Source organism: Haliotis cracherodii, unplaced genomic scaffold (genome assembly GCF_022045235.1).
Source record: "Haliotis cracherodii isolate W230 unplaced genomic scaffold, xgHalCrac1.p SCAF_5, whole genome shotgun sequence".
In the NCBI taxonomy this organism is placed as follows: domain Eukaryota; kingdom Metazoa; phylum Mollusca; class Gastropoda; order Lepetellida; family Haliotidae; genus Haliotis; species Haliotis cracherodii.
Genome location: NW_027266308.1, coordinates 18,425,363 through 18,440,168, shown reverse-complemented (window position 1 = coordinate 18,440,168; position 14,806 = coordinate 18,425,363). Strand labels below are relative to the sequence as shown.

The following is a 14,806-nucleotide window of genomic DNA, read 5'->3' as shown; positions in this document are numbered from 1 at the left end:
CAGTGTAGATGGCTGAATCAAGGTTACAATCATACAGACAAAAGTTATGAATGATAGTGATAGGTTTGGTGCTATTTACCCAAGAGGGATAGAGACAATTGTTTGCTTGAAGTTTGTCGTCTGCTGTCTGTTCTGTGAATCATTTTTAGCAAAGTGGCTTTGCCTGAAAAACAAAGCAACCTTTTTAGGGGTAACAGTAAACAGAAAAACTCAGCAAGCGATGCTGTAAACTCGCATGGCACTAGCTAGGGTCAACCAACCTACTGAGGGAAAAAAGTCTACATATGACATGAAGTTTCAGATGTCATGGTTGAAGCTAAATTATCATGGAAACATGCATAGTGATTTTGCATTAAATCTGTGAAGGATAAACTGTCCACAAGCATGATGGGATGTTCCACCTTCCATACTTCAACACTTGTTCATCACCTCAGACTTCGTGACCATCATGAAGCAGTTGTAGATTGATCTTTACAGAATAATTTTACGACTGCAGCATCCAATACTTTTCACAGATAAAAGAAAGAACAACTCTGATATGTGCAATGAGGACAGCATGTTATATTGCATTCAGCAATTTTTCACTAAATCATTACCCATGTATGCAGTCAATGGAAGAACAAACAAATGGTCTGGATTTAAAAGTTACATGTTGGGGACAATGCCACTTACTCTTGCCATGAAGTGAGGTGCTACATATGATGAATGTCTTGTTGTTTTCTCTGAAGTTATTAGACAGAAAATTGACAAGAAACTTATAAATATGTATCCGTGATGACAGATGAAAGTACAAATATAATCTGTCTGAAAGTAGTTGGTTGTGTATGTAAAAGTTGTTGATGAAGAGTTGAATGTAGGAAGAGTTTTCTCAGGAACCATAAAGCTTTCAGATGGAGGTGTTACGGCGGAAATGCTGATAAGTGCTGTAAGAGAAATTAGGGGTGTTGACTGGAGCAAAGTACAAGGATTTGGGTCTGACAGGGCTTCCATAATGACAGGTGTTAGTCAGGTGTGGCAACGTCAGTCAAATAAGTGAGCCCCCCACTTCATTTCAGTTCATTGTATGGCAAACAGATTGAACTTTTGCTCATCGAAAGCATCTGATAGTGTACCTTACCTGATTTCTATTATTACTTTCAAAGCCACAATGTGTGAAGCCAATAATTACTTTGAATACCTTACCTTTGTTACAGCATCAGCCATAAATTTCAGTTTGGGCTGTCATCACACAAAAACGGCTTTAGATTTTTAACAGACATCCTCTTCACTGTCACACATATTCAACAATTGTGAGGGAAATCCTATCCTCTGTTAGATGCAACTGTGCATGCATAAGTGGGATAATGTCACTTTTTTTTCTGTGTGTCCAGACTCCAGATGTACATAATGTAAACAGTCAAAACAAATATATCACAACTAGCCACATTTGGCTTGGTTATTTCACACTGTAACTTCTTCAGATTGTGTTAAGGACGAGAAGACAAGTTGAGAAAAGAATTTACTGATTAGGAAGTATATGAAGCAAGATTTTTCTTGTAAGAGGTCAGTTTTGAAACATATTGTGGGAGATGGACTCTCCTTCTCCAGCGCCATCTGGTGTGTGTATGGGGTGCCCATTGATCAACTGATTGAGATCCCCACCCTAGATGCCTAGGAAAGCATCTGTCTGAGGAACAAACTTTCCAAGATACAGTAGGCATGAATTCCACAAACTGAAGATAAAGACTGGGAATGCATGGTGGTATGAACAGAGTTCGGAAAATGACAGTTTAGGGTCTGCTTCTGTTTTTACAAGTACTCACGCATCTTTTCTAGTTTAAAAAAAAGGTAATATGATAATAGATCAAGTGAATACTAGTATACATTTTTCCAATTCATTTCAACCCCCATGAGTTTATATAAGTCTGCTAATTATTTTTGTACATGTTTACTTGCAGGAAGAAGATTTCATTATACTTACTTTGACAAAAGCTGTGGAGAAATTTGTCAATCAATAGCTGCTCTGGACAGAATGGTAAGTTCGGTGTTATGAGTTAGTGATCCTCTGCCAGGGTTTATGAAAGCATAATTGTTTGTTCCAATGCACAAATGACAAGAGTTCACACTGGTCTCAATACACCTGAACCAAGGATTCATGTGAGTCATCATGTTGTCTGTCATCATATTGCTTGCACTTAGTGTGTAATAGCCTAGAAATGAAAGAAAATCCATGATCCATGTACGCTGTTACCATCTCTTTACTATCAAATGGACATTAGCAATAAAACAGGCATCTATATTCATGTCTGATGGCAACTCAGATACACTCACCCAAGATCAACCCAAGAACCCAGATACAGCCTTCTGCTTTTGAAGAATTAAGGGTACAATTCAGTCACCTAAAATCAATCTACAGGATTCTGGAATGAATGGATTGGATTTGATGGCCAACGTTCAAGAGTTGGATGGGGATATTCATACTCTCACCCTGAGGAGATCGTCACAGACGTTCATCATAGACGATCAGGAATTAACTAATATGGACCTTATACTTTACGTACTCTGCCATACCTCTCTGCAATTTTGTCTTCAACAGAAGCCGTAGCCATGACAGTTACCCACACTAGTACTTCAGAAGAGGTGCACATGAGAGGAGCGGTAGCCCACATGCACGACCAATTTCAAGTTGTGATGGACTTCATTCTCTCATAATCTTGGCTTATGACTTTGTTGTATGGAAGAGCAATTCTATAGTCCTGTACATGGGAAGACCAGTTCAAGATACAGCAGCACCAACAAGTGTGATCTTCTTCTACATCTTTGCTACAGCATGTGACGCCGCGATTTGCTGTGCAGAGTTGCGTCCCTTGGGCACACCAGAAACCTATGATTGTGGGTTCGAATCCCGGTTCGCCCCGATTATGTTTCTAGGTTTGTCAGCACCATATCCGTGCTCGTGGGTTTCACCGAAGTGGTAAACGTCTGAGACCTGCATCACTTCGGGCTTTCCTCCCACATTAAGCTGACACGCTGCGATATAACTGGAATATTGTTAAAAGCGGCGTTAAACCCAACTCACTCACTCACTCACTATAGCATGTGAAGTCACCAAAGACACACCGTTTCAGATTTCTGGTTGTCAAGATCACAATGACATTTTGATTTGGTTTGACTGTATGTATGGGTTGTGAGTTGGAGAAAGGTGTGACAAGTGTGGTTGCACTGTAAGTGATTATGAGAGTAAATTTATGTAAACTGGTTGCAGTGCTTGCAATGCTTTGCTTGATTTGCTTGATTTGTACATGTAACCATCTTACAATCTGGGAAATCTTTGTCTAAATTCTGGGCGGTCACATTGACCAGGTTGGACTGTGTGTCTTGATTAGACCCTTGGGTTTGTGTGATGTCCCCAGCTTTAGTGACGTGATTTGTGAATATATGCAGCATGGCATTTGAGAATCTGTCTCAGGCTATACCTCACTAAGACATATGAGCCTGGCTTTGGCACCAATGTGGTACGTCCTGTCAAATGCTAAACATCACTTTATTAGTGTAAACTACCACATGTTGTTTCATGTCACTATAACTTGACCTCTGGGCTAGCTAGGTCTACCTGCCATGCAGTTGACACGGTCATTTGAGCAAAGTGAGGCTCATTTGTATGTAAATAACCTCGTCATTGCAGTTGGTTTAAGCTAGGTATTATACTCTCTAAATGTTGGCAAACTTTGTTATTTGAGTAAAACAGTGTCAGCTTACCGGATGAAAGTTACTCCATTATGTACGTAAACACATTCTAGTTTGGCACATATAGGTACTTGAATGGTATCAGACACTGTAAGTAATGTGTCTTTGGTTGTGTTGTGTCGGGGAACCAGGACCAGCACGGGACAAGTAACAGGACGTGAGGATGTAGGATGTCAAGGCGCAGGGGGATGGTTACCATCTGAGAGGGAGAGCTGACATAGTGTCAAGTGAGACAGATGTGTCATATAGAGGTTTATTACCCAAGTGGTGAAGATACTAAATCTGTACGAAACACGTGTGCCTTACAAGGTTGACCTCTGTCACACTGGGACTACTTGTTTCATTCATAAAAAATTGCGAGAGATCATCATTTTGTTTCAACAAGGCAGAACTGAAGCAATCTCAGAGAGAGAGATATTCACAAACACTTTTTTAAACCAAACAAGACAGTCACACAAATCAAATTTGGTTTTAATTCTATATAAGTTATGCATAGAGCTTCTACAGAAATTATATAATCGAGCTATATCCATTTACAATGTACGACTACCTATCAATAGATCTAGGGTCCCCATAAGCGTGACGCACCCAACCACATTCGTAACTTTCAGTTTGATTAAAGTACCGGTAAAAGGATAAGGGTGGTGAAATGAAGTCAGTTTAAACTATCTGGACAGATATCTAGACTTACTTGTGATGGTCCGGTTGTGCCATCAGCGTATTTTGTGGCACTGTTTCGGGAGTTGTTTGTTCACGACTACACGACCAGATCACTCAAAGTGAACATTTCCGATACCAATTATTCGAAAACTCAATGTGGCCCAAATTTATCCCAAATGTGAACAATAACATTCCCTGTCTCCAGCATAAAACGCTGTGCATAAAACGCTGTGAGTACATCTTTTTTGTCTTTTCTTATTCCGGTGGTGACTTTGCCCTTCGTTCAAAGCTGTTACTGACATGCAAGCAGACTTGAGTTTATTGATTTTCACGTCTTCAGCATAGGGTCGTACAGTTAACATGAATGTCTTTGGCGAACACTCTGATTTCCCTCTTCCAAAATAGTACGGACATGACATAAATTCAGCTGATAGATCAAGGAAACCGAACCATTTTGATTGCACAGCTGGGTCCCCGACAGTGCGAGTGACTGACTGTTGGTCTGATTTTCAAAGCGTGCCGCTCATGTGACTTTTCAATTTTTATTGTTGGTGTCATGCGTACAAACAACATGGTGCTTGAATTACCTTAAGTTGAAGAAATTCTCCAAAAATGATCTTGAGTGTTTTGTGCTGTTTTGCAGGCGCATGTTGTTAATGTGTATGCATAGAAATGTCAACAATGCCCACATTTGGTCATATATCAATATTCATGCACAACCAGATTTTGCAACCGGTTTCAGTTTGGTCTGTCAACAAATGAAAGGGTATTTACACTTAAATATATATTTAACGTGGGTAATAAATAAAATAACACTCATTCTCATCAGATACCATTTTCGTGAAACTCTTGAACTTTCTATGGTCCACTCGTTTCGTAAAAATGGTGTAGTATTCTCTATGAACTGTGGTTCGAGAGAGAAGTTGATTGGTGTAATATAGTGCCAGTGAGACAGATGTGTCCTATAGAGGTTAACTGTGGTTCGAGACAAGTGGCACTAGATTTTGAATAGAAGTGTACCTGTATGTAGTATATACACAACTAGCCTTATACACATCGATATACAGTATATACTATTTACTGTATATCGATGTGTATAAGGCTAGTGTTTCATACCTCGAATTAGGGGGCTTAAAAGGGGGGTCGTCTTATACACAGGGTTGAAGAGATTTGATGTTTTCTTCACCAACACAAAGACATTACTTAGAGCACGTAACACCGGAAATACCTAGTAAACAGATCCGCACTGAAGTAAGTAAACTAGTCATGTAATTACAGTATCTGGTTATAAAAAGTGTTCATTGTATATCTGGACTTAAGTTTGTAATCTATTTTTGATTTAGTTCCAAATTTCATTCAATATTGTTTACATTCATTTCGGTGAAATCTTATGTGAAGTGATCAGAAGATCGCACAAGTTGTTGTTATTTACTACAACCATGGTCAGATTACCGCTATTGACACCTTAAAACAATCTTTAGTTGATAGAGAATGGATATATATTCCATAAACATGACTCGCTGAAAGTCACATATGTTGTAGTTTGACTATTATAGTCAACATTAAGTTTTTGCTATCACAAGCACAGGAGCATCTACGGTGATTGGTCAAATTGTTCCATACGAAACAATATCCGGCAATAGCGATCAGCAGTACCAAACTGCTACCCTGATAGTTATTAATTTATTTGAAATATATGTAGTAAAGCTGCAAGTAAAATAACATGATATTGGAATAAATTATTCCTGAAAATTCTTTAACGATATATTATTGGGTAATTTTTAACGGTATCACCAGTAGATTCTGAGAAACGTGTGCACAGCTGGCTGCTACTTCCAGCTTAGTTTACGAGACAAAACACACGGTAATCTTAATCTCTGCATATATAACAATGGCAAGCAGGACAGGAAATACATTTTAATCGGTAAATCATCATGTCTAGTGATACGATGTATTTTTTTCTGCAGAAGACAAGCAGGATTTTATTGCAAATTTAATGTAGGAATTGTGTGTCCGCTGGTGACGTGTTTCATTCTGATTTACTTTATAGACGGAGTATATAAATTAGCATCGATTTTGAAGGCTTGTACTGGGTGGTCGCCGTATACATGTGGTCGCTTTATAGACAGCGATATACGGTATATGTTAACTGCACATGTGTTGAGGTATTCGCTAGAAGGGAGCTTGTTCAGTTCCTGAGTGAAATCATATGAGTTGATGTATATTCAAAGTTAGCCTTAACACAATCTCCTTGTGGTTACATGCTCTCATTCTACAGGTTTATGAGACTGCAGGATTAGAACCCCCCAGGGCCAACAACCCTCACGGCATCAGATCGGTCACTGGACATGCCATTGGCTTTATATGAAGGAGGTCCAACATTTTCCTCAAGCCTTTGGCTGCGCCTTGCCTCATGGTGAGCGTTCTGTGAAAGTTCCCGCCAACTGTCCCTGTCTAATCAGTGTCTGTTCAACCTTGGCTGAACAATTCCACAGAGAAGGCGATAGTTCTCTTATAGAATTTGTTTCATGTGGCTTCTCATCGACCAGATCTGCACATTAACTTGAAGATCCTCACAAATTCATGACCGATTCGACATTTGACAGAATCATCATATGCTACTGGATATCCACCTCTCGGAACTCACAGGACAGGACCAGATGTCACAAATATCATGGAGATATACTTGCACCTACACCGCCACATCTCACATTCTACACAGAACTTGGAAACACCACTTGTCTGTCTACCACAGTTCACAGAGAATTGTCCGTGTGTGGTGCTTTCACTTTGTCTTTGGAAAAATGCGGAATTCTAGGTTACTGCACAGGGTGATTTAAATGTTGTGTCAAGAACTCTGACTGTACTCAGAATTACTCAGAGTCACTAACTTCAATAGACCTCCAATACAATCATGCAGAGTGAGGAGGCACCGCCCTTCGTCACCTTGATATAAGAACAGGAGTGCTTATACAACACCAAGGGGATGGAAATGATCACTTTACTTCGTACAGTACAGTCTTTCAGACCAAAGAATTGTATGTATACACCCTTATCTACTAGATACAGTGTCGATGATATAATTCTTCCCACGACTGTTACGTTGACCTCAGATGACAACACAAGGACTAACAAGGCACCTCCCTTCATCGTCACCTCCCTTCATCGTCACCTCCATATAAGAACATCAACCATTATACGACACCCAAGGGATGGAAATGATACACCCTCAACTTCCCAGAACCGTTATGTTGATGCATCGGTGATAGGTTGGAGAGTGCATTTATTTTGTCTACATGGGATTGGGAATTGGTTTGCTGACAAACACAATTTTCCACGTATCGTCAAGGCACGACACGATCAGAAACCCTCCTGAAGTTGTCATTTCAGCTTTACAGTCTTTTGGACAGCCTACCTGCTCTTCAACAGCCGCTTACACTTTGTCAGGGGCAAGGGCTCCTGGGATGTGACGAGCTGAGGTCAACTACACTTATGTCTGATCCAACAGTAGATGTTATGTTAAGATCCTTGGCCTTGCTCTACCCCTTCACCTGATTTTGTATCGCACTAGGTCCACTACCTCTACCAGGGGGGTTCAACCTACTCATCCGTCCACACAGCAGGTTACCACACCCAATGCCAAGCAGGACTCATCTTAAGAGAGCTCTAGACGCAAAAGGCTAGTTGGCAAGGGCAGTTAAGGCCATTGCTATGGCACAAACATCTTCGACCAGAGACCTTTATGATGAGAGGTGATTTTCGTGTAGAACCTGTTGTGAAGGAAAGGATCAGAACCCCACTACTGTGTTGCCCAATTCTTGGCTGAATACCGTCATTATCTGCGTACCAAGCAAAACCTGAAAGGCAGCACCATTACTACCTATTTGGTGTCTCACAATTCGATATTGGCATTTTAATTGCGCTGTGAAGATCTGAAGGCGAAGTTTCGCCCTCCCACATAGGATTTGAATGTCATACTTTGGTGTTTGCGTACTCCCCCTTTGGAGCCTCTTCACGCTACATTATTTTATAACCTCACCAAGAAAATGATATTCCTTTTGGCACTGGCCACGTTGCAATGGTTAGTGAGGTTCCCCCTCTCGAAATGACCCATGTACGCTTTGAACATGGTACACACCTTGAGTCTTTCACCATGGTACACACCTTGAGTCTTTCACCATGGTACACACCTTGAGTCTTTCACCATGGTACACACCTTGAGTCTTTCACCTTGGGCTGTGCTGGGATTTCATTGCCAAGAATTAATTACCAGGACAGACCTTCAATCATGGGAGTCGAAGACAAAGAAGCACTCTTGTTTTGCCTTGCGTGCACATTATGAGTTATATCTGTCACTCCAAGACTTTCTGTGGTGCTTTGAAATGCCTTTATATTCCCATATCCCTAACCTCCACGATCGCAGCATTATATTATTATGGTTGCGACCTATCATCCTTCAGGCTTATGAGATCGCAACGAGTGATTGCCTCTACGATGGCTCTACACAGTAATTGCTCTATAAAAGCCATCATGGAAGGATGTTTTTTGGGGGGTCAAATGTCGAGGGCGTTCACTGTTTTAGATGTCTGGTAGAAACCCAGCAAGTCACCAATCCTCGTCGCCATTAAAATGCTCCTGTCCAGAGCCAGCCTTACCTGCGCAGTGTTTACACACCCAACAGAGGGATTATTCTAATAACCAGCAGTTTGGCTTGGTAAATCAGTCTCCAGACTAATTTCTTGCTGCTTTTTAATGGGATGTCCTGATTCTCTTGTACCATCCAGGGACAGGATTGGACGAAGAAGCTACAGATCTGCACAAGTGATGCACTCAACGACTGCCGTATTACTCCAGTGGTAATTGACACTCCCCTGCCAAAGCTGGATATTCAATTTTCCAGCTGACTGCTGCGACATGCAGTCTAAGGGTTTATCAACAGGCCAATATCATTAACCACCTTAGGTGCTAAATATGGTTAAGAATCTTAGTTTGTTGTTCATGAGCATGTATTTACTGGAAGATATTACCTTATTAACAAGATGTCTGTTGCCTTACAAGAAAATGTTGACTGATGTATTTTAGTTATGTGACTATATGTACCCAGTAATGGTAATAATCATGATAATAGGATCATACCGAAATGGTATATTTCGCTGCAGAATCATTTAGATAGACAACAAGTACAGAGTAGTGATACATCAGGCCTAGATTAGAGAATTGTTTCCACAATCTTTATTCTTTAATCCCAATGAACCACACAGTTGGTAATTAAGTTGATGTGTAACATCTCAAGAATATGGACATCTATAAAAAGGCTTTACTCAAGATTAGTTACAGGTAAAGACAGCTATTCAGGTAATCCAACATAAGACGTACTAATATATCAGTTTCTAAGGCACTGTTGGGAGTTTTGGGAAAGCCCACTGGTTGAAGTGGGTTCAGTTCCCGACACTCATATAAAATTGCCCATTTCTGGTGTCACCCGCCGTGATATTGCTGGAATATTGTTAAAAGCGGCGTAAAACCATACTCACTCACTCTTATAAAATCCATTTCAGCAAAGTACTTCAGAAATGAAGTTGAGCTACAGGGCCCACAGTTCTATGTTTATGTTTTCAATTTATCAAATCAACTTCACAGTAGAACTTCAAAGCTCTTAATGAAAAAGGAATTGTGGAGTTTATTGATTACCATATCACATTGTTTACTTTTCACTCTTAGAATGTCTTTTCCTCCAACAGGGCATGAATATCATTGAAAATATGCAACCAGCTGAATTTACCAAATACCTAGCAAAATATCAGAATACAATATGTGGACGTCACCCCATTGGAGTTCTTCTCAATGTAAGTATTTTTTCCTTTCTTTGTTTCCTAAAACAATGGTGCGCTAACCTCGGGGAGGCATTCGTCACCACTCACCCATTTCCTTAACCTGCAAGAAGACTCATCCCCCCTATCGATGAATGTTATGTTCGAAAATAGGACAAACCAATCAGAATGCACATATGACTTAAAGTACCTTGGTCAAAGAATCCCTCAGGAATAATTTTTGATTTTACATATGTCTTGCATTTAAAAATATACCCAAGATACATTTAAATGTGTTCGATCATACCGTATAATACTGCAAGTCCCAATGTGTTTTCAATAGCATCTATAAGATATAAGATATGATATATGGGGAAATACACATGCATTTTAGCTATGCCCGTTTGCACTTAGACAGAACCCAGTTTCAAAAATGGCCACGAGAGGTAATCCTTTTGTTTATATTACAGACTTTGCAGGTCAATATGTATACTACCCTTTTGTGTACATAACAGGCTTCTCCACTCCAGTCTAACTACATTAGGCCATCAGCCTCGGTCCAAAATTTTGGCCACTAGTATCAAGTTAGGGAAATAATGCTCATAGCATTTTTTGGCAAGGTCATGGACCCCTAGAGTTGGAAAATGTGTGATAGCATTGCAGCGGTGGCAGCTTTTTGGGTATTATCACCTTTTTTCAAAATGGCCACCAAAATATGTGTTACCACATATAAGTGGCCATATCTAAGCTCATAGAGCAGTTAGGACGGTCATCTTGGTGTCTATGACTAGGTTTGAGGGGTTAAGATTTCATTTCTGTCTTTACCTAAAACATCGGAGCATGTTTTCATATGAAAATCCAAAATGGCCACCAAAATGTTTATTACCACCGACAAGTGGACATATCTAAGCTCATAGAGCAGTTAGGACAGTCATTTTGGTGTCTATGACTAGGTTTGAGGGGTCAAAGATTGCATTTGTGTCTTTACCGAAAACATTGCAGCCTTTCTTTATATTGAAATCAAAGATGGCTGTCAAAATGTCTCCTGGCTAACATATAAGGGGACTGGTTGTTGCCCTTGTTATTGTTTTTTACCCAGATGATACAGTAGAAATCTAGACAAGTTCGCGACCTGTGCTGCGCAATTCGTAAGCGCATTTGTCACTTTTATTGATAGTATAAGGGTGTATGGTCACATTGATCAATAAAATGAAATACAGTTTTGGAAATAATAAGGAAATGTAGGTATCTTTGTGGGTAGCATCGGTAATGGTGACAAAGTTTTGATAAGTCACTTGCTTGGTAATTGAGCGATTTTCGTTTACACTATTTTGACTTGCAACACAAAGTAAATATTTCTCCTGAATATTGCTTATTTTATCAAGTTTATATTTTTACAGTCGAAACGTGCAAAATTTTCACTTAGGAAATTTATTAAACGCTTAAATATTCAGTTATTTTACAAATTTACTGAAAAATATGTCCATCTGTATTATTATAAAACGAATTCCAAAGATTTTTATGTTAAATATCATCACCAAGAGGCTGTAAATGTTACGATGTAAAGTACATTTCTATATTGTTTGGCTTCTAATCCAATCTACATAATAATCTATTGTGACTTATGAAAACAACGTCTATCGCGCATCGAAAAATTTCCCAACCAAGACAAGAGGAACAAGAATGAATCTGTTCAATGCTACAGCAAATGAAGGAAAACAAAGGGCAAATATCATAATTATAACCTACCAAATTTATGTGTGTAATTTTAGGCAGCTTCCTTGTTTGAGGAATGTATCCGTGAATATCCACCCAAAGGAACAATATCCCACTGCAGCTGCATATCTGCAGCTGTAAAAAGAAACTTATTCGATGTCACGTGTCTCTGTAACAATCAAATATTTTAAAATATATATATCGTTTAGGGATATTATAACCCATGTTCGTTTCTCAACTGATCACTTAGATTGTTTCAGGTGTTTCACATAGGTGTCAAGTCTCAAAGGTCAGCTGAGAAAGCCCACGTGACAACTATTTCCATAATGTCCAATGAGTTAGATAACAATGAGCAATCAATCAATGTATTATCGGTTAACCCTTTGAACAAAGTATGTTGTTTTTGCATCGGCACTTCGCGCCATGATATGAGTGTATGCCCTTTGTTTTAGTAAACCTAGACATGTAAACACTCACTTTTGACATATCCACTGTGCAAGATAACAGTGTCTGATTAATCAATCAACATATTTTCTCTTAATCCTTTGATGACAAGGAACGATCCATTGATTCACAAAAATGTAAATCAACTGATCATTCATCTCTTGCTGGGCTGCCACGTGCATTTTACATAACACACATTTCACCTCACTTCAAACCTGTATTTAGATTGAATAATTACCCCAGACACAATAAATGCCAAATGGGAACCTTTGTCGGGTAATCTAAGTGGTGCTACCACTAATTATACCTGTTATAAATTCATTAACTGAGCATCAAGTGAATGACGACAAATACACAAGTGTAGGGTTATACCAGAAAACGTGGATGACAACAAGGGAGTAGTAATCATATTATCGACCCAATCCGAAATCCGAAAATGCTTTCACTGCATGGACGCTTTGTTTTATGATTAAACTATAACCATCTGGGGTATTTCCAAATGACAACATCCGATGAGCTCCACTGTTCTCTTTGTCTGTTTGTTTAGGCTGAAGAAATTAATTAACATGCGCCCTTTTTCAAAATCTTTATAGATCACGGTTAACCAATCATTGATCCAAAATGCGTAAAACAAATATTGCCTCCAAGTTTATTTAGCTGTCCTTGCAGACGGTAGCCCAGTCTCTTGTCCCGCTCAGTTGCGTTGCTCCTCATCCGGGTTCTCACAGGGGAAAAAAATATAACAAAGGCAACAACCATTTGCGTTGGAATTGCGTTAGATCAGTGCCCCTTTAAAGCTCCTAGAGCAGTTAAACAGTATTTTTGGTGTTCATGATCAGGGTTGAGATGTCAAAGATAATTTTTTTTGTCTTTACCTAAAATGAGAAATCCTTCCTTTATATTTGAATCCAAAATGGTTGCAATCAAAAATTTATATGCACATAGTTCAGGACAAATCTAATAATCAGTCATTTTCCAGTTCCTCGTCATCCCTATCTGCATCCTCGCCTGCGCTGTCCTCGTCATCTGAAATAGATGCCTAGTTCTCTCAATCACGTTGTCTGCACATATCTGTGCACTTGAGTCTATTTGTTAAACATCCGGTGTAGGTGTGCATGCCAATAAGAGCCCTACACACATCTATGCCAACAGTCGCAGTGACTTTCCTGATATCAACAACTCTTGCTCTGGTTTTAGTACCACATGTCTGGTATAATGGGGCTCCTATCTTGTCATGGAATGCCAAACACATGACAAAGACATCTGTATCCTCTACGCAGATCACTACAGCTGGATTGCCCCTCCAGCAGCATGGGCAGCATGGAAAAGTAGGCGCCTGTCTGCTTCTTCCTGCTGGCACTGGAGAGCTGGCACCTCCTGACTACCGTGGGATGTGATTCTGTAGCATTTTTCATTTGCAGTCACATATAGAACCTTTTCTTGTAACTTCTCTCTGTACTCAGCCTTCCTCCATTCACTGGCTATGAAGGTAATGAGGCTGTGTTTGTTATTGACTCTTGTCAGGAAACTCTTCCACTGCCTCATGATCTGTGTGCCGGTGATGCCCTGCAACTGGTGCCCAGTTTCTTCATCTCTTGCTGATCTGCTACTGTTCTTGATAGAGAGTTCTCCCGATACACGTCGAACACGACATCTATTCTATTACTCCGACTTCCTTCACTCAGTGCCATACACAAAATAGTAGTGGCAATGTCACCAAAGGTAGCTTGATCACCTTTCACTCTTTGAACTAAGTTCATTCCAATTACCACAGAAGCAGACTTTGCTGGGAGTTGGTCTGCTACTGCCACATTCATCTGCAAAGTTGTGGCTAAGGTAGCTTTGTTTGTCTTCCTGAGTAATCTGTCTCATGTTGACAGTGCCCAGGGTAATGGTCCCAGGGAATGAGAGAGGATAGCCTCCATCTGGAGACTACCCTCTTCTTACACATATTGGTGAATGTCTTCAGCTTTTCAGTCTTCATTGGGTCATGGAATTTCTTTGCAGATGGGTCTTTCTCTAGTCTATCATCCTTGAAGGTGGCATAGCTCTGCTCTCCAATCACATATGCTTTCATTAGGTCAGAGGTAATGTCCCTGGGGGCTGTCTTTGCTGTAGAGAAGCTTATGAGGTCCTGCTCCTCTGAGATTGGGTTGACCCAACCTTGGATGCATCAACAACTGCTGACACTGCTTCAGCATCGTTCTTTATTCTTGGCTGCTGTAGATCTGCATTGTTTAGTTTTGATTTGTTACCTTGCACCTTGCACCAGTATTCGGCTGTAATGTAGTACCTTTTGATAGCTCAAGCTTTCAGGCTGAATCATGCTGTTCCTCCTGGAGTCTGAGTATCCTTGTTCACCGTAACCTCAGTGGTCTGATCCACAGGGATACGCCCGAAGGGGTTGTTGCTGGACAGTTGCACCGAGAATTGGCCTGCCTTGAAGGCTC

At 40.1% G+C, this 14,806-nt stretch overlaps 1 protein-coding gene across 2 annotated transcripts in view; it reads left to right on the top strand.

Annotated features, from left to right (window-relative positions):
* LOC139443353 (protein MEMO1-like) overlaps nt 1-14,806 on the top strand; it is a 70,742-nt gene that overhangs the window by 49,578 nt on the left and 6,358 nt on the right. Inside the window, exons 7-8 of one of the 2 annotated variants that reach the window (XM_071224340.1) lie at nt 1,938-2,014; nt 10,128-10,232. In XM_071224340.1, the coding sequence (XP_071080441.1) occupies nt 1,938-2,014; nt 10,128-10,232 (182 nt within the window). The remainder of the gene's footprint in view (nt 1-1,937; nt 2,015-10,127; nt 10,233-14,806) is intronic. The other variant, XM_071224341.1, reaches the window with a different exon arrangement.